This window comes from Sphaeramia orbicularis, chromosome 5, assembly GCF_902148855.1.
Source record: "Sphaeramia orbicularis chromosome 5, fSphaOr1.1, whole genome shotgun sequence".
NCBI lineage: Eukaryota > Metazoa > Chordata > Actinopteri > Kurtiformes > Apogonidae > Sphaeramia > Sphaeramia orbicularis.
Window position 1 is genome coordinate 28,757,867 of NC_043961.1, and position 24,673 is coordinate 28,782,539.

General features: G+C 38.2%; 3 protein-coding genes across 5 annotated transcripts; 1 reads left to right on the forward strand and 2 right to left on the reverse strand.

Annotated features, from left to right (window-relative positions):
- The first annotated feature begins 783 nt into the window (after positions 1–783).
- smarcc2 (SWI/SNF related BAF chromatin remodeling complex subunit C2) lies at positions 784–14,819 on the forward strand. Of its 3 annotated transcripts, none has more exons than XM_030133960.1 (26): positions 784–908; positions 1,854–1,973; positions 2,072–2,157; positions 2,278–2,359; positions 2,932–3,024; positions 3,202–3,271; positions 3,369–3,438; positions 3,640–3,715; positions 4,793–5,037; positions 5,189–5,313; positions 5,481–5,534; positions 5,754–5,791; positions 5,903–6,033; positions 6,234–6,305; positions 6,523–6,636; positions 6,731–6,884; positions 6,990–7,106; positions 7,210–7,272; positions 7,374–7,632; positions 8,901–9,062; positions 9,185–9,246; positions 9,337–9,457; positions 9,544–9,707; positions 9,794–9,928; positions 10,840–11,203; positions 12,773–14,819. In XM_030133960.1, the coding sequence occupies exons 1-26, from the start codon at positions 798–800 to the stop codon at positions 12,835–12,837; spliced, it is 3,153 nt and encodes a 1,050-aa protein (XP_029989820.1). In that variant the 5' UTR covers positions 784–797; the 3' UTR covers positions 12,838–14,819. The 3 variants fall into 3 exon arrangements, with proteins under 3 accessions (XP_029989820.1, XP_029989821.1, XP_029989819.1); XM_030133961.1 differs by having other exon boundaries at positions 2,284–2,359; XM_030133959.1 differs by having other exon boundaries at positions 6,731–7,106.
- A 1,021-nt stretch (positions 14,820–15,840) lies between these two features.
- myl6 (myosin, light chain 6, alkali, smooth muscle and non-muscle) lies at positions 15,841–21,346 on the reverse strand. Its single transcript, XM_030134035.1, has 6 exons — positions 21,225–21,346; positions 20,930–20,957; positions 18,506–18,649; positions 17,616–17,789; positions 17,357–17,434; positions 15,841–16,190 (listed from the first exon to the last, which is right to left on the reverse strand). The coding sequence occupies exons 1-6, from the start codon at positions 21,225–21,227 to the stop codon at positions 16,162–16,164; spliced, it is 456 nt and encodes a 151-aa protein (XP_029989895.1). The 5' UTR covers positions 21,228–21,346; the 3' UTR covers positions 15,841–16,161.
- A 492-nt stretch (positions 21,347–21,838) lies between these two features.
- On the reverse strand, positions 21,839–24,540 carry tsfm (Ts translation elongation factor, mitochondrial). Its single transcript, XM_030134024.1, has 6 exons — positions 24,411–24,540; positions 23,945–24,097; positions 23,719–23,847; positions 23,504–23,626; positions 22,848–22,929; positions 21,839–22,429 (listed from the first exon to the last, which is right to left on the reverse strand). The coding sequence occupies exons 1-6, from the start codon at positions 24,456–24,458 to the stop codon at positions 22,035–22,037; spliced, it is 930 nt and encodes a 309-aa protein (XP_029989884.1). The 5' UTR covers positions 24,459–24,540; the 3' UTR covers positions 21,839–22,034.
- Positions 24,541–24,673: the final 133 nt, after the last annotated feature.

The window sequence follows — 24,673 nt, forward strand, 5'->3', positions numbered from 1 at the left end:
ATGAATCTCTTCATAGTGGAGTCAATAAAGTTTCATCATATCTTATCTTATCTTAGAAAATAACAGACAAACAAACAAACAAACAAACAAAAAGTGTTAACAGCCTTTTGAAGCTGTGTTTCAGTTCTATGCAGCTAAACTCTGGAACAGTCTTCCTGATGACGTGAGACAGGCCCAGGCACAGTCCAGACTGAAAACAGCTCTGTTCAACTGTGCATAGAACAACTGAAAGGGTTTTATCTGCACTTTTCTCTTTTACTTTGTTTTAGTTGATTATTATTTATGTTTGATTGATTATGTTTTAATTGTAATTGTGTGTTTTTAACCTGTCTCTTTTCCATGTTTGTAAAGCACTGTGAATTGCCCTGTGTATGAATTGTGCTATACAAATAAATCTGCCTTGCCTTGCCTATTGAGACCTATGTTGTTATAATGAGCTATAAGTTGGTTTGTTTAGTACCTCATCATAAACCAGATAGATTGCACTGCATTTTACAGTAGATCACTACAGACCTATTGGACATCCTTAATAAGAAAACTATCAATTTGCATCAAATTATAGTTTTTTTTTTTTTTTTTAATTAGCCAAGTATTTGCTGAATTTCCCCCCACAATCCCTCTGTACTTTTTCTTGTTGGTGCCATCACCTCATGGCTGTACTTGAAATTATTACTTGCACAACTCCGCCACCTGCTGTCCATCTGTGGGTCTTACAGCCCTGTCTGATCCAGTAGCTGCAGTGTCCTGTTCTGGCCACTGGGCGGCACGAGACGTCGACTAGTTCTCTGCAGGCAAAGATGGCGGTGCGGAAGAAAGACGGCGGCCCGAATGTAAAATATTTCGAAGCGTCTGATACCGTTTCTCAGTTTGATAATGTCCGCGTCTGGCTGGGAAAGAATTACAAAAAGGTACTGAGCGCATGTTTTGTAACCTTACACACCGAAGGGTCTTTTTTCAGTCTGAAATGCGGGCACTAACCTATTGGGCAGAGGCAGTGACAAAGAGAGGAGGGAGGGTGTTCCTGAGTCCAGCTGTTTGATTCACCAGAGCCGGGATACAAAAGGATGCTGAGCCCACAGCTGCGCCAGATGCACACACGAACGGCGCTATCCCTGGATGCTAGCGTAACTCGGATGATCAGAAACAGCTCGCAATTACACCCGAGGGTGGATTAATGTAAAAGGGGTGACTTTAGCCTGCAAGCCTGCTAGCTAGCTAGTTAGCTCCTGGGCTAACGGTGCTGCTGCTCAGATCCAGATGTTGCCTCTGTGGCGCGGCGCGCTGACTAAAACCATGGCCCGTCTGCATTAGAACTGCGCTTTATGCTGCTGTTTACACCCGTTCATGTTGAGAAATACAACACTATGTAAAAAAAATAGATCACAATCGAATAAAAATGAGTAATTACTTTATCCCACAAGGGTGTTTTAATTAACATTTAGAGGGGGACGGAACGGCAATTACACTCTAATGTTCTACACATGTCCATGGTTTATACATCTGTATAGCTTTTACACATGTAGTACTTTTAGCTTACTACTATATATTGTATATATTCTTATTCCTTTATTATTAGTACTGTTTTTAAGTGTTAGAGTGTTTGTGATGAATGTGGTTGTTGTGGCTGTAACTCCTGTAATTTCCGGCAAAAAATAAATAAAGTATCTATCTATCTATCTATCTATCTATCTATCTATCTATCTATCTATCTATCTATCTGTCTGTCTGTCTGTCTGTCTGTCTGTCCTTCTGTCTGTCTGTCTATCTATCTATCTACACCTAAAGCAGGTTGTAGGTTATTTTTTTTGTCTGTTGTCCTGACTGACTGATCCTCTGTGTTGTTGCCTCCTCAGTACATCCAGGCTGAGCCCCCCACCAATAAGTCCCTGTCCAGTCTGGTGGTCCAGCTGCTTCAGTTCCAGGAGGAGGTGTTTGGTCGACATGTCAGCAACCCCCCTCTCACAAAGCTACCAGTATGTCTCTTTTACCTCGTTCTTCCTCTGTTTTCTGTCCATCGCACACACTGTTACCCCCTGAGGTGTTCTGCAGCTGTTATATTCTGTGTCCACAGATGAAGTGTTTTCTGGATTTCAAGTCAGGAGGGGCTCTATGCCACATCCTGGCTGCTGCCTACAAGTTCAAGAGTGACCAGGGATGGTAAGATTTTCTTTCTAGCTGCCCTGATAAAACAGGTTGTTTTATCTAGAATTACACAGCTTAGTGGGATTTTGGATATGTTACCGTTTCGTGTGTAACTCCAGTCTAATTTCCTGGTAGGCGCAGGTTTGACTTCCAGAATCCGTCAAGGATGGACCGAAATGTGGAGATGTTCATGACGATCGAGAAGTCGCTGGTGCAGGTGAGTTGACCTTAATGGTTTCTTCAAAAAGAATATGTTCTTTCTGCATTTTCATTTTAGAAGTGTCACAAGGCTAATTATTTCCTTTTATATTTGTGATACCTTTTCTTTTCCACTATTTCCACTACTTTGTGTATTTTGAGTGGAGCTCTGGTGATATCAAGCAGAGATTATTTAATGAATGCCTTGTCTTGACCATTTCCTGGCAACAGAACTAGATTATTACAATGGAAAAATTGTGTGCGTGAAGTTACATGTCCACTCTGGTTACATCATATTTGTGAGAAATCAGAGACACAGTTCTGTTTGAGTCTTACAGATACAAATAATGAAGGACAACCAATCATGTGACAAAACCAGTAATCCTGCTAAATCAGTCCTGCAGCGCACTAAAAGATCACCCGCATCCTTAGGCACACAGTGTTCTGATACAAACGTAGGTTATATAAACTGCATATGAACTGCCCTCCCAAGGCTGTTAACCAAAGGGGAAACACTGCAACATATTTGTGTATTCATCTGTGAATGTTTTATTCCTCCTTGTTTTCTCACCTGCATTTCTGTGTTTTTAGAACAACTGCCTGACTAGACCGGTCATCTACTTGAGCCCTGACATAGAACCAAAACTTCTTGGAAAACTGAAAGACATCATCAAACGGCATCAGGTCTGCATCTTTATTGTTATGTCTTTTATTTTATCTCATGAAGAGAAATTAAGAATCAGCATTAGAGACAAAAATAAAGCCTTAGTCTGAAATTTAATTCATCAGAAGATGTTTTATTTGGTAGGATCTATTAACAACTTAAACCGTTTTATGAACATATGTATTTATGTTCTGCAGGGTTCAGTTACTGAGGACAAGGCGTCCGGCTCTCATGTTGTTGTTCCACTTCCTGCCAGCCTGGAAGAAGGTGAGGCTTACAATGTTGCATTGAAATAGGTGATTTTATTGTAATTTACTTTTTATATTGTGTGAATTTTGTCTGATTTTCTTTTCTTTTGTTCCAGAGGAGTGGGTTCGTCCTGTAATGAAGAGAGATAAGCAAGTGCTGCTGCACTGGGGATATTTTCCTGACAGGTTGGTTGGTTCAAGGATGCAACCGCTACGCAAATAGTGTAATATACCACACAATTTAAACTGTACAGTGTGAACTATGGCCAAAAAGGAGGGTCCAAAAATAGACCCTTCTTTTTGACCATTTTTCTACCAGCTACTCAAGTTTTTACATGCGCCAATGTCCCCAGGCTGGACCTTTGACCTTGCTCTTTCACCCATTAGTTATGACACCTGGATTCCAGCCAGTGAGATTGAGGCTGCTGTGGAGGATCCTCCCAGTACGGAGAAGCCCAGAAAGGTATTTGGTGTATATTTTTTTCTTTGTATTTTGTCTTATTCTGAAGTTTATTCCATTGTTTATGGGAAGTGTCACTTGAAAGAGTATGAATATTTAAATCCAAGGTTTAAGGATTCACAGTGCTACGATAACATTTTTCTTATGATTATTTTTATTGTCAACTAGTCTGTTGGTCATTTATTTGATTAATTAGTTTTAGTTTATAAAATATCTGAATAGTGAAAAGTGTTGATCACTGTTTTTTAAATCCATACATACAATACAGCTCCATCAAATGTCTCTGTTTGATCCACAATCTTAAAATTTTCAGCTTACTGTCACAGAGAAGTAAAGAAACTATAAAATATTTACATTTAATTCTAAACTTAAATCATTCCTGAAAACATTACTCAAATCAATGAATTGATTATCAGACTACCACAAGATTAATTTAGTAATTGACAATTAATTCTTCAGTTGTACTTCAGTTAATTTTCTGTACAGAGCAAAAATATTTTGGCAGTATTAGTATTTTAATGTTTTCTTTACAAAAAGCATCAAAGGATAAAGTGTGTGGCACTTGGAGCAACAGAGCCTACTGTGCTACCCATTGTGAAAAGTAAATTGAAAGCAGTGTCAAAAGCTCATACTGTGTATTCAGAGCATCTTTCCCTTAAGGCATTCAGAGCTCAGTAGGACTCGATAGTGAAAGCAGTGAAGCATTCAGATGCTTAGAGTGGTAATAAACACAGTGCTTTGTTTGCTGTCAGCCTCTGTTGTTGATAAAATGTCTGTTCAGAGTCTGACATGAGACCAGATACAGTATTTATGGCTCTGTGGGACTGTTTACATAAACAAAATAACAAAAAAACATACATTACAGCAGTTTTTTTTTCCAGCCATAACACAACAGAGATACAAATATCAGCCACTAATGTTTTCAGGAACATTAGTACTACTGTTGTCCAAGGAAAATTGTGTAATTTCTTTGTGCACTCGATGTTAGGGTCCAAAATGTTACTAGTTAGTGATTAAATTATTTTATTAGATTTTATTTTTATAATTGCAAATATTGTTTTTCATGGTCTGTGTTGACAGGTCCATGCAAAGTGGATTTTAGACCTTGACCAGTACAATGAGTGGATGAATGAGGAGGACTATGAGGTCGGAGAGGGGTGCCCAAAGAGGAAGAGGATCTCAGCTAAGACCCTAACAGATGAGGTGACCACACCTGATGAGCGCAGGGACAAAAAGCCTGGCAGTGCCAAGAAGAGGAAGCGCTCCCCGTCGCCCTCTCCCACCCCTCCCCCACAGGAGAGCAAGAAAAAAAACACCAAAAAAGGGTCAGTGAGCACTCGTCTTAATACGTGACTCCTCAGCTGCTGAGTAATTACTGAACTGTATGCGCTGCATGTGTCACTTCAAGTGTTTGCAGTAAAAGAACTAGTGATACTGCTGATAATTAAATCATGTCCTTTGTGTTTATGTGAACAGGCCAACAACACCATACACCAAGTCTAAACGGGGACAGAGGGAGGAGGAGCAAGAAGATCTATCAAAGGACATGGATGAAGCATCTCCAGTTCCTGCATCTGAGGAGGGAAACCCAACAAAGACAAGTACATGAGTCCATATCTGTGCACAATTAGACCAAAAATGTTTATACAGTTAACATTAGCTGATTTTTACTTTAAATTAATATCTGGTGTCCTCCTATAAGACAGGACGTTAAGTGACACCTTTGATGGATGTTGCACTGAAATCTATATTTATGACTTTTTTAAAGATAACACCAAGAAGGACTCAGATTCAACCCCCGTTAAGGGAGGAACAGATATGGGTGAGGCCCTTTGAACAGTTTGTCTAATTGTGTCTGCGGTAATATCTTGATGTATGTTGTACCTGCTTTGCAATGTTCAGGAGTGAAATCAGTTTATTACTTTACATGGTCCATTTTTTTTGTCTTTCAGTGTGTTTTTGTTGTGCTCAGAATTGTCATTTGTTTTTTGTCTCTGCTCCTTCATTCACTCATGTTTTTGCTTTTATTTTATTGTGACAGACGAGCAAGAAGATGAGTCAATGGAAACAACAGGAAAGGTACAGAAATTTTCTAATGAGGGTAAACATAAAAAAATAAAGAAATAAACAAACAGAAAGCAATCCTGTATGTGTATGTGTAGTTATATGGGCCATCGTGTTTCAAAACAGGAGGAGGAAGAAGGCTCTCCAAGTGTAAAGGGTGAACCAGTGAAAGGCTCAGACCTTCACGAGGACAACGTGACTGAGCAAACACACCACATTATTATACCAAGTTATGCTGCATGGTTTGACTACAACAGGTAAAAACATACTTTATTTACATGCCCCTCTGTAATAGAGGTATTTCCCACTTTTTCAGAAATGAGTTTACTCTTTATAATATTCTTAAAGATGATTATCATCATTTGTGGTAAAAATAAAAACTAAGAATGTTCAGCAATCATTAACAAATATGTGAAGATAAGTCATTTAGATGTGAATCCTTAATGTTTCCCTACAGTGTTCATGCTATTGAGCGCAGAGCTCTGCCAGAGTTTTTCAATGGGAAGAACAAATCCAAAACCCCTGAGATGTGAGTATTTGATGAGTGGTGTCTTTCCTAACCTTAGTGTCAGAACCCAAAATCTTTTTGTTTTGTCATTTGGAAAAGTGAAATGCATGTCAATGTGGTGATGTGTGGATTAATTTTTCTAATTCCAGTTATAGAAGAATAGCTATTCTTGATGCTGTACTCATCTGTTATGCTCAGATAAAGTTAATGTTCATGTTTTTTCTTTGTTCCTTAAAAGTTACCTGGCATATAGGAACTTCATGATTGACACGTACCGACTGAACCCTCAGGAGTACCTGACGTCCACTGCCTGCCGCAGGAACCTGGCAGGGGATGTGTGTGCAATCATGAGGTAGGATGAAGCACTGAATATGAACATCTGCATCATGATACAGTGTCTCTCAGTTGTCTCTCAGTAATATGCTACATTTACTTTTATCCCACAGAGTCCATGCTTTCCTGGAGCAGTGGGGATTGATCAACTACCAGGTGGACTCTGAGAGCCGGCCCACACCCATGGGTCCCCCACCTACCTCTCATTTCCATGTTCTGGCAGATACTCCATCAAGCCTGGTTCCACTCCAGCCCAAGACCTCTCAGGTCCAGATACATTCATTCACAACAATCCTCCCAACAATACACAGCAATTTGGACACATATTTCCTGTTACTTAATATTCAACTTTCTGTTGTTGTGGACATGCAGACTCCTGCTTCCCAGCAGATGATGTCCTTCCCAGACAAAGTGAAGGACAAGCCAGCTGACCTGCAAAACTTTGGTCTGCGAACAGACATGTACAGCAAGAAGACTGGCTCTGCAAAGGTACAAGTTCCAGAACAAGCACAATGAATGCTACATTTGTGATTTGTTTTATTTTCAAAGACCTATTGTATTAACAAATTGATGATATTGTTTTTGTGCACAGAGCAAGAGTGCAGCAAGCTCCATGAGGGAGTGGACCGAGCAGGAAACACTACTACTACTTGAGGTACAAAATGTGTTTAAATCTATTTCCTGATAACTCCTTACAAGAACTACAAAATAAAACCCTGGAAACATGGAGCTAAATGTAGCCGTCACTCTCCTTAGGGCTTGGAGATGTACAAGGATGACTGGAACAAGGTGTCAGAACACGTGGGTAGCCGCACACAGGATGAGTGCATCCTTCATTTCCTGCGGCTGCCCATTGAAGACCCCTACCTGGAGGACACCTCCTCCTCCCTCGGCCCACTGGCCTATCAGCCAGTACCTTTCAGCCAGGCAGGAAACCCTGTAATGAGTACGGTGGCCTTCCTCGCCTCTGTAGTCGACCCACGTGTGGCCTCAGCTGCAGCTAAATCTGCCCTGGGTGAGTTCTGTTTCAGTTTTCACTCAAAGTGTGGTACAAGTCTGAGCTAAGAGGTACTGTTTCTGAGGACAGGCGTGGAAGTGATTTTCAGTAAAGATTTAAGCAAATTTCTCTGATTGCAAAGTAATTAATGATAGACTGAAAGCTCGGAGAGCCTTTTTCTGATTGGCTAAATGAGGTAAATATATGGCCCAGGCTTCCAAATGATTAGTCAAATATTCACATACAGGATATGAATGCATGGCCATTGTAAAGTATTTGTGTGTGCTATTTATTCATTCATTTTTTCATCTTCTGAGCCCGTTTTATCTTTGTCCTATTTATACTCTTCAGTAATTGTCATTTGCAGTGTGTTTTGTTGCACATGGTTATTTTACAGTGATGATAAAAAATACTGTTTATTGGTCACTAATCAGTGAACACAAAAAATTCCTTGAAAAAAAAAATTTGTTTTCAATTTTTTTTTTCATTCTAAGAGGATAATATGAACAGTTGTCATCATGATCTGGCATTACTTATTTGAGCTCTGTTTGAACTTTATCCATGTTATATTTATTCACACTGGTAAGGTGACAGTGGAAAATCACAGCAAAAAAGTAGAAAAATCAGTATGATAATGGAACAAATAACCGCTAATTATTTGAGTCATAAAGCTTTTAGTAGGAAGTATTATTTCAAAAATAATCAATACTGGTACTAGTGCTCATACTGCATGTTCAATACCAGTTCTTAATCAATACTTTTTTTTTGGAGTATGAAAAGAAAATTGCACATATGTATCACAGTATTATATTAGGGGATATTACGGTCTTATTTTTCCGACTCATTTGCATTTGTATATTTTCAAACTGATGTTGCTGCGTAAAAAAATAAACCCACTCTCCACAATTTGAAGCAGACTGTTAACACCAGTAATGAAAATACATGAAAGCTGTTATCCTGCATACACACATGCGGATACAAATTGCTCTTTAGGCATCAAAATTTGGTATAAGACAAAACCAGGCAATTTTGAATTCTTGACATTATCTAGGCAAGTTGACCAATACAATAAAAATGTTGAAATTCAATATACCGCCCATTAGATTTGATGTTAATGCTCCAGTCATTAGTGAATGACTGAAATAAAATGCCATGTAGGTTACAGACTTTACTGCTTTGTTATAAATTAGACAAGGACAAGGACACATTAGACATAAAGTCATCACTCATTAGTCATTTCTAAGTGATACTGACTTTAATGACCTCTGTGTATCTCTGCTTTTCAGAGGAGTTTTCTCGTATGAAAGAGGAAGTTCCTGCAGCGCTTGTTGAGGCGCATGTGCGACGGGTGGAGGAGGCGGCGAGGGTCAGCGGTCGACAGGATCCTCTTTATGGCCTGGAGGGAAGTGGCATCGCTGGTACTGGCTTAGAGGAGGGAGAGAGACCAGGTAGGAGGGACACATGGGTACAACATACATGTCCACACAAAAACTAACACAGGATCAATAATAAGAATCAAACATGACATGGATAAAACAAATGAAAGGTTTGGACTTTCTGTCTGTTTTAGATGAAAGCACTGATGAAACTAAGAGTGACAGTCAACCAGGCGAGGAGAAGAAAGAGGCAAAGGTATGACACATTGTGGCAGTTGTGTTTTATATCGTATTCTTGATGGTTTTACTGCTGGACTGTGAAAGTCACTCTGCTGTCACTGCATAGGATAACAAAGAGGGAGCGAATGAGGAGGAGGAGAAACAGGCGGAGAATGGGAAGAAGGAAGAAGAGAGGGGGAGAGAACCTGAGGGAGACAGGGAGACAGAGAAAACAGAGTCGGAGATGGGTAAGAAAGACCATGATGCAGATGCAAGACAAGAAAGTAGTGTTATAGAGAGAAAAAAGAGAAATGAATATGTGTGTTTCCTTCAGGTGATGGGGAGAAGGAGAAGGATGGAAAAGAGGGAACAGACGAAGGACAAAGAGAAGGAGAGAGTGACGGAGAAAGGAAGGCTAAGGTGGAACGTGATGTTGGAGAGGGGAACCTGGCCACGGCGGCGGCATCTGCTCTCGCTGCTGCTGCTGTCAAAGCCAAGGTAAAGTGAATTATGACCTGTCCTTCACTGGATGCATTCTTCATTACCTTTCCTCTACGTTTTCCCTGACTTTATATTTTTTATAGCATCTGGCTGCTGTGGAGGAGAGGAAGATCAAATCTCTGGTTGCTCTGCTGGTGGAGACCCAAATGAAGAAGCTGGAGATTAAACTGCGGCACTTTGAAGAACTGGAAACCATCATGGATAGAGAGCGAGAGGCTGTGAGTGAGGGGTTCTGGGATATTATTAAAGTACATGTGCTGGAGTGTAGAGTGACTGCACTGTTCAGTTCAGTTATGACTTACCTGTCAACAGTTCCTGTACTCTTTACGGTTAACTCAGGAAAAAGGACATTGAAAATCACTAACTTGGTCTGTCATATTTCTTGTACTTAAGTATAAGGCAGATTTTACAAGATGCATTTTTGTAGTTCATGCTACTTATTAAGTTAATATAAGTGAATGTGAGAGTGAATGTAAGGCGCTTTGGGTGCCTTGAAAAGTGCTATAGAAATCTAATCCATTATTATTATTATTATTATTATTATTATTATTATTATTATCATTAATAATAATAATCAAATCTGAAATGTGCACAAATGCCCTCTTTCTAAATATCACTCATTTCTAACCTCTGCTTCCCTCATATTTCCCAACATACTACATATTGTGATGTTAATCCAAGATTCACCACAGTTCACTGTAAGAGAGTGAGGTCACTGAGTAACATCATATCTTTATTGACCGTATGAGGATCAATCAATGAAACAGACAGTATTATAAGGCTGAAATTTTAGTTAATGAGTTTCACTTATTTTGAATATGCAATAACAAACAAAATAATCCTACATTAGTGACTAGAAACAAAAACAGATTTCAAGAAAACATGAAAACTTGTAACAACATATGATTTGATTCACATATTCAAAAAGGAGTGGGAGGAAGTATAAGTAAATAATAAGTAAGTAAATACATTTTAGTGGTGACACAAAAGGAATAAATAACAAAATTAATGATTAAATAAAATGAACAAAAAAACCCCCAAAAAATCCCAGATAATGTGGATAATGTCACTGCATTGTTTCAACGGTGTGTTTAACGCTGCATCTTCATCATTTCCTGTGTCTGTGCAGTTGGAGTATCAGCGTCAGCAGCTGTTGGCAGACCGTCAGTCTTTCCACATGGAGCAGTTGAAGTATGCTGAGATGAGGGCCCGCCAGCAGCACTTCCAGCAGATCCAGCACCAGCAGCACAGCCAGGCGGGAGGCCCCCACGCCAACCAGGCTACCTCGGGCCCCCCACCCCAGGCCGTGGCTGCGAATCAGCAAGCTCCCAGTACACCAGCACCGCAGCCGGCCCCCAGCCCCGCTCCTCCAGCTTCCTCAGCCCCGGGCCCTGAGTCTCAGCCACCCTCAGGGGCCCACACCTCACCCCCGTGCCCCCCAGGCCAGGCCCCAGCTGCTCACTCCAGCTCCAGCACTACTTCTGTACTCCACGGTGAGCACCCACTCATTCTCAGATTTAGCCTCATGTCATGTTTTTTCCTGTTATTTTGTTGTGTTATTCTAGTTACCAGAGTCAATAGATTTAGAAATATGCGGTTCACTTTTCACAATATTAAAGCCAACCATGACCATTTTAAATCATTTCCATCCACCTGTATAAAAACAGCTGGATGAAATGTCATGTTTCAGTCAATATTTGCACATCTTTCATTATGTTCACACAGCAGATCTGATTTTTTGCTGAAATCTGATTTTTCTACATGGTTCACATTATAATTTAAATGAAACTGCCATCAGACTGAAGTCACATTGTGAAACATCAGATATGTGTCTGATTTAGGACCACATATGAAAGTGGCCTGAGTGTGTCACATATGGGCAAAAAGTCAGATTTGGACCATTTTTACCTGCAGTGTGAATGTAGTGTTTGTCCACAGTTTGCGGTTTTACTCATGCTCTTTTAAAGACGTCAACTTGTTTTGCTGTAGCATCTATGTGTCATCTACAAGGAGAAGTGCTTATGTCCTTGTAGGTGATCTGATTATTAGTGAGACGCTTAACTCCTAATATCTGAGCAACCACATTTCCTCTAATATTTTAATCAAAGCACCTCTGTGGGCACAATTTAGTGAAAGAAACCAAACAGAAATGTTATTTATATTTTCAGTGTTCATTACCAGAGAATGGCTTTCTTCTGTATATACTCTTGTTCTTCTTTATATTCTTGTTTTTTGTTTGGTTTGTTTGTTTGTTTTTTAACATTTTAGCAGCAAAGCTATTGGTTGAATTCATACCAAATTGGGTTTATAAATTGCCAGTGACCCTGAATAGATCTGATTACATTATGAGAAAAGTAGGTCAAAGTTCAATTTTCGTGGGAATTTTTTAAATCTTTTTTTCTCCCATTTACTTATAATGGGTAAAATTTCAATTGTCTATAAAAACATCAATTTTGTTTCAATTTACTTCAAACTTGGCACATGTATAGAGACAATTGATATGCTGACATCAGCACACACATAGACATGATGACATCAGCTGGATCGATGCCAAAATAAGCTACTAGACGTGTGAGGGGGGGGTTTGTTGTGCCTGGCACCACTTGTTAAACTTTGATTTCTCTTATACTATAATAGTGCAGAAAGTGACAAGGAAAAAAACCTTGCAAGTTATAAATTGTATGACAATACAAGTCAACTAAAAGTGCATACTTCTCCTAATCATAAATAGCAGCTACTAATGATCAAGTTTACAAGTAATCTCATACACTCATACACTGAACAGGATAGGAAACATCTCAGCAGTTATAGGAGCAGGAGTGGAGTAGTAGATTAATATTAATGAGATTAGTAGTAGATGAATAGCAGAATATATCTATTTTAATAATTTCTAACAAGGTCATATCAAGGAAAGTTATAAAGTATATTATTCAGATCAATTCTTTAATATTGGGATCTGCAGTGTAAAATGGTGACAGACAGGTAAACAGTCTGAGGTAAAAAAAATTACATTTGTTCATGATTCTAACATGTTCCTGTCCTTCCTGTTTGACCCTTCACAGAGCCCACCGCCCCCCTCCCTGGGGAAACACTTCACCCCTCAGCTCCTGTTCCTCCTCCGCAGTGAGATCAGATCTTTGCCTGAGGATCTGAATGACTTTGACCACTTTGAATCCTGCCTGTATCATCTGAAATGAAGACATAAAAAAAGCTGAAGGAAAAGAAGAACACATTTTAACATTTTCTGATTTTTTTTTCCCAATGGGACAAATGATGGTAGAATGAAAAAAAAACAAAAAAAACTGTAACATCGATATCAGACCAACTCTGCTTAGGTTCTCCGTTGAAAAACAATTCCCTCTCAAATTGGATCGGCCAACGAACAGTATTGATTTCACACAGACGCCGCTCATCCTGTGTGGTCGATAGGACAGCGACATGTCACTCTATGATTGGAACATCAGAGATCTGATAAACTTCAGACGGTATTATCAATATGCTGGCACTCACGGAGGAGAAGATGAGAAGAGACTCAACTTACATTTTCAGTGTTTTGGAAAATTGTTGCATTGTTGTATTTTCTGCAACATTTTATCACAGCTTGTGAAACCATGTGGTTCATATTCTCTTCAGAGCTGCCTCCCCCCCTTATAGGTACTAATTATGTAAGTAAAAATGCACTTTTAATATGTTTCCCTAGGTCTCATTGAAAGACTTGAAGCATCCATGAAATTGAACTTAAGCACTTATATTGTCCTTTCGTTGTCTTAAAAACTTTTTCATACTGAAGGTTTTGGAAACTTGATCAGAGATTGGATTCGATGTTCGTCTCTATTGTGCTATTACATGGACAACGGTCACTCTACAGGGTCTGACCTGAAGGTCGCATGTCTAAAACAAGAGAAATGTCTGTAATGAATGAAAACATTCAGATCAGGAGCCAGTTTGAAATTAAGTGGGTTGAATGCAGTTTGAAAACATGTACTGTAAACTGGATTTGCTGTTACAATAGTGTTACACTTTTTGTTGACCTGTAATAATAATATGGGAACTATGTGAAAGTACTGACAGCATATGTAGGTGTGTGTAGATGAGGTCAGACATCAGAAATATCTTAATGATTTCCCCTTTTTCAACAGCACTTAGACATCAACATGTCAGTGAGGAGCTTTGCAGTGTTAGTTGGTGAGGAATGTAGTTTTATGAGCGAACAGATCTGGGAATAATCAGATCAATCATATTTATTCATCATCTGAATTTGTGTTCATTGCTAAACCAAAATGTTTTTTATAATCATGTTGCTCTTTATGAGTTTTATGGTGGTTGAAATGAAGAGGATTTTAGCATTTTTTTTCTGGTGCATTTCACGTTACAGATGGAGGAAGTGTTAAAACAAGGGAGCTCGCACCTTAAACAGCTGACAATGGAGATTTGTGTCCTTAATATCTGCAACAGTATCCTCACTTGTTATCCTACCGATTTTTATATTTTTTACTGTCTGTTTTTCCATCTTATTTCTTTGATACATTGTTATTATTATATATGATTACCTTTGTAGCCTATATTTACCCTCTGTTGTGTGTGTGTGATTCTGACAGGTCTGTTTGAGACGTGACTGTGAGCATGCCATTAATATTTGTAAACCGTATACCATTCAGTTTTATTTCCAGTGCCATTTGTTGTGTGTCACAGAGGTTGAAGAACTATAAAAAAAAAAACTTGCTTTGTTCTGCACACGGCACATCACATCAGTGTCATGAAATATAACCCAGTCAGATGGTGAAACTTTACAGTAAGCCAGTATTGCAGCCGTCACCTCAGCTGTGAGCAGAAATGGACTTTTTATCTGTGTTATTACTACATTCTGTGGATTTTGTGATATGAAATAAGTGTCTGTTCAGTTTCTGTATGTTTTTCACTATGCTGAAGGTAGCAGCAATTGCATTGATTATTATACAGTAGAAATCGATTTTTCCTCAATAAATCATCACATAGTGCTGACAGCTACTCTGGCAGTTTGTATTTAAAAAAAAAAAAAAAACAGCTAAACAAAAGACGTTCAGGTTTTAATTACAAAATGTTGGGGAAAAAATAAAGATGTGACGAGGAGTCTTGTGTGGTCTGGTTTGTTCTTTTCTTACCTGTTCCGCAAATATTCACAAGAAACTAAATCCACACAGAAACAGGATGAATGTGGACCAGAAATTCACAGCTAACAGTTTATAAGTTACTATTAATTAATATAATTGTTGTTTTCTGCTGTTTCTTTGATGATTTCCAAGAACAGCTGCTCCAGAATTTAGGCTTATTTTACTGTGGTTTGAGTGCATGCAATAAATCTGTAAATTGCTAAAAACCACAAAACTTGAATGTAGCTAGAAATTAATGCAACATTTATTTACATCTTAGGCATCTTTTCTTACATTTATTTCAGTTTCATAAATATCTAAGGAAGTTAAGATTTTGTTCATCCACAACAGGCCATTCATTTCCTAATATTTAGCTATATCACATATTTTCTGTTTTACAAAAACGTTATATTTTTTTTAAAATATGAATTGTATTTTGTATTTAGATATGTTTCTCCGTCATTGATACCACTGTTTTTCATATCAATATATATTTTTTTCTTTTTATTTGCACTGCCATGTCTTTAATCCTCTATAATAAAAGGGAAGTGAACTCTGTGTCTCAGAAATCACACAAAATCCAGAGAGAGCTGACTGCTGCAGTTTGGCATACTTATATATTTTTGGTTATGGCAGAGACTAGCGAAAACAGCAAAGTTGATAGCACCAATATTTTCAGAGATACTAGTAATTTTGGAACACAATGGCCCCCCAATGGCCAATCATGTTGCTATGCCCAGAATCATAGAATCATTGTCGAAGTGGGTTACCAAGCAACAGATAAACAATAGGGCCATGCTGCCATGGTGTCAAATTTCATCTGCAAAAAGACGTGCCAGCTGAGAGGTTATTCAACTGAAAATGCCAGTGGAATTTACCAAGAAAGTAAAGGAATGTATCAGAGGATCTAGAACCTGTGGTTCCCCACAGGTCAAAGCGCTAGTTTTCTCTATAAAATGTTTTATATAAACTTGTATGAAATAGCTCATTCATGCACAGACTCAAAGGCAAAAAGATGGATTTTTATTCAATACTGTTAGAGGTACCATAACACGATATTCATATTCACATATCCACAAGGAGAAGAAAAGAAAAGAACAGAAAAAGAAAAAGAAAAAAACAAAATGACAGCAATTTATTGCCAAAGATGGGAACGATGAAAGTGTCTTTTCACATTAGACAACAGAAAAGGCACGTAATAAATAAAATACCAACTAAAGATACCAAACAGACTTGATGAGGTCAGGATGTCATCAACAGAAGGGAGGTAAATAATACAAAAAAGGAATAAAATTAAAGCTAGAAGTGCATTTCTCAAATCTTCAACCGCTCAACACCATCCGGACAAGTTCTGTTAGGAGAGATAAAAACATCAGTACAAAGTATGTGGTATGTTGGATAAAAGCAGCAAAAACACGATATATAGTGTCCACTGGCAAAGTGACAAGTACAGGTGAGTGGACTTCCACAGCTTCACAACTGGACATTTCTTAAGAAAAATAAATGCAACTTTAACAAAATTATGCTTCATCTTATCATTACCACATGTGCATTACAACGTACAGATCACAGTGGATCTATAAAGACACAAAACATTTAGTAACAGGAACTGAAAAATATTGTTTTTAACTTTATGATCAAAACTCGTTTAGACTCAGTGACACCCTTGGTTCTTACCGTCTTGAGTGTAATTTTTGGACTTTGAAAATTTATCCCGGCGACTGGATTGTACCCTTCAGTGGTCCACTTTTGGCCCGGGGCCCTTATGTTTGACACCATTGTTCTAGACCAGGGGTGTCCAATCCTGGTCCTCGAGAGCTACTATCCTGCATGTTTTAGAAGTTTCCCTCCTCCAGCACACCTGATGGTCGTTATCAGGCTTCTGCAGAGTTTGATGATAGGCTTATCATTTGAATCAGGTGTGTTGGAAGAGGGATACATCTAAAACATGCAGGATAGTAACAGTCGAGGACCAGGACTAGACACCCCTGTTCTAGACCATAACTGCCCCTAAACTGCATTGTCACCGAGTGTGAGATTTGAACCCATGACCCTGAGATTAAGAGTCTCATGCTCTATCAAATGAGACTAAACTGATAATCTACATAGAGGACAGAACTTACTTTAGCCATTAAGAAATACTGTCTACTATTAGTGTGTGTTCAGATGTTTTCATACAGCCTCATTCATTCTGTCCTCCATCATCTAAATAAATAATATTCCCTGAGTGGTGATGAGTGTCGTGCCTGTTATCTGTCCTGTAGGCATCTGAAACCGAGTCAGGAGATCAACAGCAGGGTTGGTGCTCAGGGATTTGCTCATAGACTTTAACTCAGCGTTTATGATGTCAGTGAGCATATGATGCAAAGAGACAATGATACTATTTGTTTGTGGCTCCACAACACCAGAGTTTTTTTTCATGTGACACTACATAATTAGTTATGTAGTATAAACTACTTGATAAAATGTGCTTGTGGTGTTACACCATTAAATCATATTGTTCCGTGTAGTACATACCTTCATAGTTAATGCAGCCGTTGGCATCTTCATGTCCTGCTAAAAGAGTCTCCACTTCTTCCTCTGTCATTTTTTCACCTGCAACAGAAAGAGGAAAAGTAAGATAAGAAAACACTTAAAATAGGAAACTCTGTCTTATCTTTCATGACATCCTGACCTGGTGTGAGTTTGATTAGGAAGCAGTGACACAGACACAGGTCATTTTGCTCTAAACAGCACTGATGATACATTCTTATTAGGAGATATTTGAGGTTTTTACCCAGTGTTGTGAGGACATGACGTAGCTCTGCTCCCATCACTGTGCCGTTTCCCTCTTTGTCAAAGACACGCAGGCCCTCAACAATATCCTCAAAGGAGCCCTGGTCCTTGTTTTTGGCGATAGCCTGCAGCATGGGCAGGAACTGTTCAAAATCCAGCATCTTGTGGTTCATCTCTGACAAACAGGAACATAAAAATATCATGACTTTATCCACTGGAAATGTATCTTTGATGTGGCTGAAGAAAAACACACACATGATGAAAGTGAACAGTTTTGGAAATAATTACCGGACCACTGTGAGAAAGTAGTGAAAACATCTGTCATAAATGTAACTTGTAAAGGCATGGGGGATTTTCATGTGGGTAAAAGGCAGCAAAAAATTGTGCTATTAATTTTCTCAATAAAAAGTGACTAAATTAACAACATATGATGTAAAAAATAATCTAGAAACTTCCTTAGGCTTTCTCCTGAAGAATTTGCTGGGTTTTTATTTCTGTATAGTCATTTTAAGGGCTTCATTGAATTTGTTAAGTGCCTTGAGATAACCACGTATTATGATTGGCGCTGTATTAATAACAGTGAGCTGAACTGATTCTTAGAGGATCTTTGAGCTTTTTTAGAACAAGGTGCCCTGTCTAATGCAGTAATGTGATATTAGTCCTTGAGGGAGGACACACATGAAGTCACTGATATTTCCCAGAGTTGTAAAACCATCTTTCAGGGTCTTAAAGTGCTATGCATAATTGCGTGGTCTGAAGAGTGAGTTGACACATGAATCTGTTACTCAGGCAACATAGATCACATTTCACATATGACTGGTGCACATTATAATACAGGACTGCGTAACTGAATACCTGCTTAATCTTGTGGCTGGTCTCCAAGAAGCTTACCTTCCAGTTTGGGGTTTCCCAGGACCTTGAGCACCTCGGCATTAACAGGGTTCTGTCCAAGGGCCCGCATAACATCACCACACTGGCTGTAGGAGATCTTCCCATCACCTGTCCGGTCAAATAAAAGGAAGGCCTCCTTGAACTCTACAAGGAAGATACAAAGGTAATGGTGAGATTTGTCTGATTTGAATATTTTGTTGTGACATCAGATTGAGCTGAACTGATCTTTTGGTATTCATTATTATATTTGCGCCTTCACCCATAAGTAGCTGGGATAGGCTCCAGCGACTCTAGTGAGGATAAAGCGGGTTCAGATAATGAATGAATGAATATTATATTTGAGGGATACAGACTGAACTGCTACATGTATCTGCATATTCACAGTTGTATGGAAGCTACAGTCCACTTTTAGAGATTCATCAGCTACTCAAATATTATTTGTATTTTCACAAAATCAAATTACCTTCTGTGATTTTTTTGTTTACCTATTGGCAGGATTGTAAGTAAAATATACTTAGACTACTTAAAGGAAAATATACTACTACTCATTTAGTAAAGCAAAACAGTCACACATTAGCTTGAAACCTTTGCACTGTGCATTGTTAAAACACAAAACTACAGCCCCATCTTTGAAAGGAAAAAAGAAGAACACACTGAACTACTTCCTGTTGTCTGTTTTCACTGATATAGCATTCAGTGAGCTAACTCAGTATTTACAAAATAAAATATGTTTGTTGTCTTTAACAGTAACATAGGTCTTAATTGTTTTTAATAATTGTCTGCAAACTAAGATTAAAAGTATTGCACAATTCGCAATTTAAGGTCCTGCTTGTCAAAACACCACATCTACAAACCAACTGATAAAACATGGACAAAGAAATCAGGTCAAAATTCATGAAATGATATTCAAGCAACATTGACCATTTTTGGACCCATGGATTGACAACAGGAAACAACTCTGAAAGACCTGCAACATGAATACGTGGAGGTGAGTATCGTGTACTACAGACAGAACCTCTTTATGTGTAAATTTGTAACATATCTATGCTGATCAAGTGTTTTTTTTTTTTTTTTCCAGTTTTCCAAATGGCTACTGATGCAATGGCACACAAATTGATCTTCACAGATGAGGCTTGGTTTAACTTGACAGAAGTAAGAAGTGAAAGAACAGGCCAAGTACTGGTAACATCTACAGCTGCAAAAATTAATTGATTAATCGATTAGTTTTTACTTTTGTTGCTATGATTGTGATCGATGAAAGGACAACTATTTTGATAATTTTTTTCTTTCACTCAAAACTGTCTTGTTCCCACTACATAAATCAGAATTATCTAATTTGTTTCCTACTCTGTATCAGATTGTGGACCAACTGGGATTATCTTTCAACACTGTCTAACATTTCATAGATTAAACAATAACATCCCTTAAGTTAACAGTCAACAGATTAATGTACAATGATAATAATTCTCAGTTGCAGTCCTATCATCACAACCACATCGATATCACAACATGCACTGCAGCCACACAGACTGAAGTCCTCCACAACATCTCACAATATACTAAGATTCATTCACTCTATTCTGTCTCTACAAAAGTTGTTTTTTTCTGTTCTTTGTACCAATTTTCAGTGCAAAATGCAACCTTTGGAAATGCACTGGTTTACTGACTGATGAATACAGAAATAAATAAATAAATATTTTCCCCCGTGTATAGTCTTCTGTCCTCTCTCTTGCACTTGGTCAATATTTTCATGTATTTTAACATTATCTGTGAAAAAAATCTGACATAATATCATTAGAAAAATAGCAAGCTTAAAGGTGATTTAGTTTGAATAAATGGATAATGTGTCTGCCATAAATTGGGTAACTGAATACATTTAGCAAATGTGCTGCTTGCAGGCAGTGTTTTGTCAAACTGAACCTTGTGGTGTTTAAGTACCATTCTAAAATATTCTACAGATCTTTTACTGTATTTGACACTATTTTAAGCAGTAAATGCCATAACATATCAGCTTTAGAGTACTTTAAGGTATCACTTTGCAACCTGTTTGTACAGCAGAAGAGTTTGAACCAGCACCCATATTCACAAACTTCACCACTAACACTCCATGCATTTATTGTCATTGTTAACACACTGCAACACATGCTTTACAAAATGACTTTTAGATTAGTAAAGTCTTCACTTGTGACTAAACTCACACAGGATTTGACTTGTTTAAGTCGTGACCAGCATTCAACACACAACAGATGACTAGTTTAGTTCAGTCAACCATCTTTACCTGCAGGGATCCCTGGTTTGTGAAGGCAGAGGCTACAGAATTAGAGTAACGACTGTTTAAAGCTACATTAAAAATGCATTCACATGTCTCCTGTCTTTATAATAACATGAAAATAGAATGTATTTGCTGTTAAGATGTTGACTCACCGATGATTTGGTCCTCTGTGAAGTCAGACTGAATGAGGCAGCGTAAAAGTGGGAGACCAACATTTAGACATGACACACGAAAAACAAGAGGCTGATATTAGTGTGACACTTTAATTAATCCTGCATTAGTTAGCTTTGTGGCTAGCGGCTAAAGCTAACGTCAAATATAGGCCAGGGTAGAGACGCTGCTATCTGGGTTAAAACCTCACCATTAGAAATACACTGTTGTTTTGAATTACGAATGAATATAATGCTGTTACTTCTATAGTTACTCTCACACTATATTTTTACTCACCATGTCTGTTTTTGTGATTAAATGATAAAGTGTCGACGGCCCTCGATGATTTATAGCAGGACACAACCGGACTCAGATGAGATTCAGAACATCTCGGGTGACGTCACCATTGAAACAGCCAATCACAGGCCGTAATTTTACATCGTATTTCTGGCATTCCTCAGGGTGGAGTCGTGGACACCTGAAGGAGAACACCTGAACAATACACCAACACCCCACAAACATTTGAAATATGTCTGGGTAGGGAGACACGTTGTCCCATTTTGAGAGCCAGGAACTTCACCATTTGTCCCACATATCAAGGATTTGAAAAAAGAAAAGATTTTTGCGTTAATAATAAGATGGATCTAAATGTTCACTCTAAATGTGAGCAAAAGTCTCTTTATTATTTAAATATATAAATTCCATTAATAACATAAAGATGAAGGTAAACGAAGACATTAAAGATATATGAAAATTAAGACAGTATTGTTAAGGCTATTAAATGCATTTGGCTACCAGACAAATTCAAAATAATTACTCTATTACACTGTGTGTTAACATGAAAATAATATGTACAAAGGATCCAGTTTTGTATTTTAAAATATTGTGCAGCAAATAAAGTAGAATAGAGATTTCCAGACATAAAACATTTTATTGTTGGACTGATTTCATTTGTGCTGATGGATATAAATGATCTGATTTCAAACTCATGACCACACTGTAGTATTGTCTGAATGTTTAACAGTTGGTGGAAAATTAGTATTTCATCTTTGTATGATATTACATATTGACACAAGAAAAATTATTTAAATACATATTCTCCCTCTGTCAATCTGCTTCTTCACTGACATTCTCACCACAGTGAAATCTGACAAAGTCCAGCACTCGAGCCTCTTGACCCCTGAGGAACTGGGCCACTGTTCTACTCGGGTCTCCCATGAAGGTCTGAGGCAGCAGGCGGGTCTCACTCTCACCACAGGGCAGGTCATCCATGTTGCCCAGGGACACAGGGGCCTCCCCCACTATGTGCTGTCCCAGCTTCCTTCCTAACGCTTCCCTTTCTTCGTTCTTCCCACCCTGAAATACAACCAGGGCACCATAGCGCCCCATCACCACATCAGTCTGACCGGGAACGCTGCCGTGTACATATGAGCCAATACACCACTCAGCAGGGATGCCCACCATCACTGCCCTCCTCACTGACATATTCTCACCAAGACGACCTGAGAGAAAAAAAAAAGATGAAGATGTAGCATTATTAAAGTACGTATTCAATGTAAAGAGCTTGAACATTAAAGTCATCACTGGATGAGGTTAAAATGAACAAAACATAAGTTTATTTTAATTGTCAGGCACAAAATTAAACATTTAATGAAATTAAATTGTCCTTAATTTACTCTTTGTAAAAGTTACAGTGCTACATTTTTTGGAGATAAATTTATGTTGGGACGGTTGTAAATGTGGACAAATGTGAGATATTTTTGATATTCTTTTATGTCTATTTACAGATAAAGGTAAATACATGCACACAGATCAGTTTATATCTGCATGTGGAGTTTTGAGTAATTTCAGTTATTTGCACATTTACATGAACAAAAATCCAGGCTTGAACCCAAACAAGAAGAAACAAAGGTTACTGACCTATTGTTAGAGCCACATGATCAGCAAGTGAAGCTCCATTTCCCACACTGAGTTTACTTAAATCATCAGTGGCCAGGATGCTCTGAAAACAAAAAAGGATGTTGAGTTATGTACAATAAAAGAATTGATGCTAATTGAGTACATTTATTAATATAATACTTTGCAAAGCAAAGGGCTTCATGAGACAGGGCATTCACTAGAATAAAAGCAAACCATTTTCTTTGTATGGATTAATAAAGAAAAATAAGTATAGGCAAATAAAAACAAGATTTAAATAATAAAACCATCATTATATATAATATAATGATGAAAATATGTAAACAGTCATTGCTCTTATTTGAGTACAACTGAAGTCAATACTTTCAAATTTTTCACACAACTTCCATCAGCACACTTGTTAATCAGATTCAACTAATGTAAATGTCATAATTACCCACTACTTTTACTAATAGAGTAATGCACTGTGCAGTCTTTTACAATATAAGTAACACTTTTAAGAAAAGAGTAATAAATTATAATACTTAACCACAAACAAAAACAGCTAACAAAATGTAAGAATCAAAGTATGGAAATTACACACATGTTGCACCGAGTTAAAATTTGGGACTTTTTGTAAACCAACTTTGAAGCAAAAGCACTGTGTTCATGACATTTACCTTAACATATCCTTCCTGGCTTTGTGTTTTGTTTTTGTGATGAGCTAATGCGGCAAATACCACATCTTTCACCAGCTGCTGAAATTTCTCATTGCGAGCAACAAAGTCTGTCTCACAGTTAACCTGTACGAAAGAGACAAGAAGAAAGATGAAGACAAACACCATATACAAACTGGAAACACATCATCTGGAATACTTAAATAAAGATAGTTCACCTCCACCATTACTGCAGCTTTGTCTCCCACAAATAGACCAATCAGACCCTCCTTGGCTTTGCGACCCTCCAGCTTGTTTGCTTTGCTCCAGCCCTCCTTCTGGGCCTGCTCATGTAGCCAAGTCTCTGCCTGAAAGTTAAAACAGAAACCCCTCCAGGATTTAAGATCCTCTGGAGTCATAACTTGTAAGTACAATACTTTTAAACAAACCTGAGGAAGACTTTACCTGTGCTATGTCATTGTCAAACTTCTCCAGTGCTTTCTTGCAGTTAATAAAAGTGTAGCCGGTGCTTTTCCTCAGTTTCATCAGAAGGGCTTTCTCTGCTGCCAGGAGCTGACATCCTGTGTGTATTGACTGAACATGTTGCAGATGGCTGACCTGAAGATGACAAATGACAGAGGGTTTAATATCAGGAATTATCATTCACAAACCACAGAGCAACATCTGACAGACTCAGAAATACAGCACACGTCATATCTAACACACCCATACAATCTAGACGAGGCATTCAGGCAATAATAAACCCAATGTAAGAGAAATTACATTACATTTTAAGCAAGATATTCCCTGATCTGACTAACGTTGGCAAACTGAAAACTAGAGCAGTAACTAACGAACAAAACCAGCGCGAGGCATGTAAAGCTTTCAACATTTCAAAAACGTGAATAAATGGAAGAATTAATATTCTCACTTTAGCAGCTTCTCTTGTAAATGTCCTGAATAAAAAGGATAATGACATCTTTACAGCCTGCTGAAGTGTATAGCCTTATGAAAGCTCAGAATGTCATTGAGAGAAACGCACGCTGTGTAAGGAAGCCGAGTAGGGTCATAATACTGTCTATTACCGACAGAGTGCTGAGTAGCGCCCTCTACAGAGCCGGAGTATGAATGCAGTTTCCATGTTATATCGTGAGGCGACTGCGCTCAATGTCAAAGGAAAAAGCAGTGCAAAAA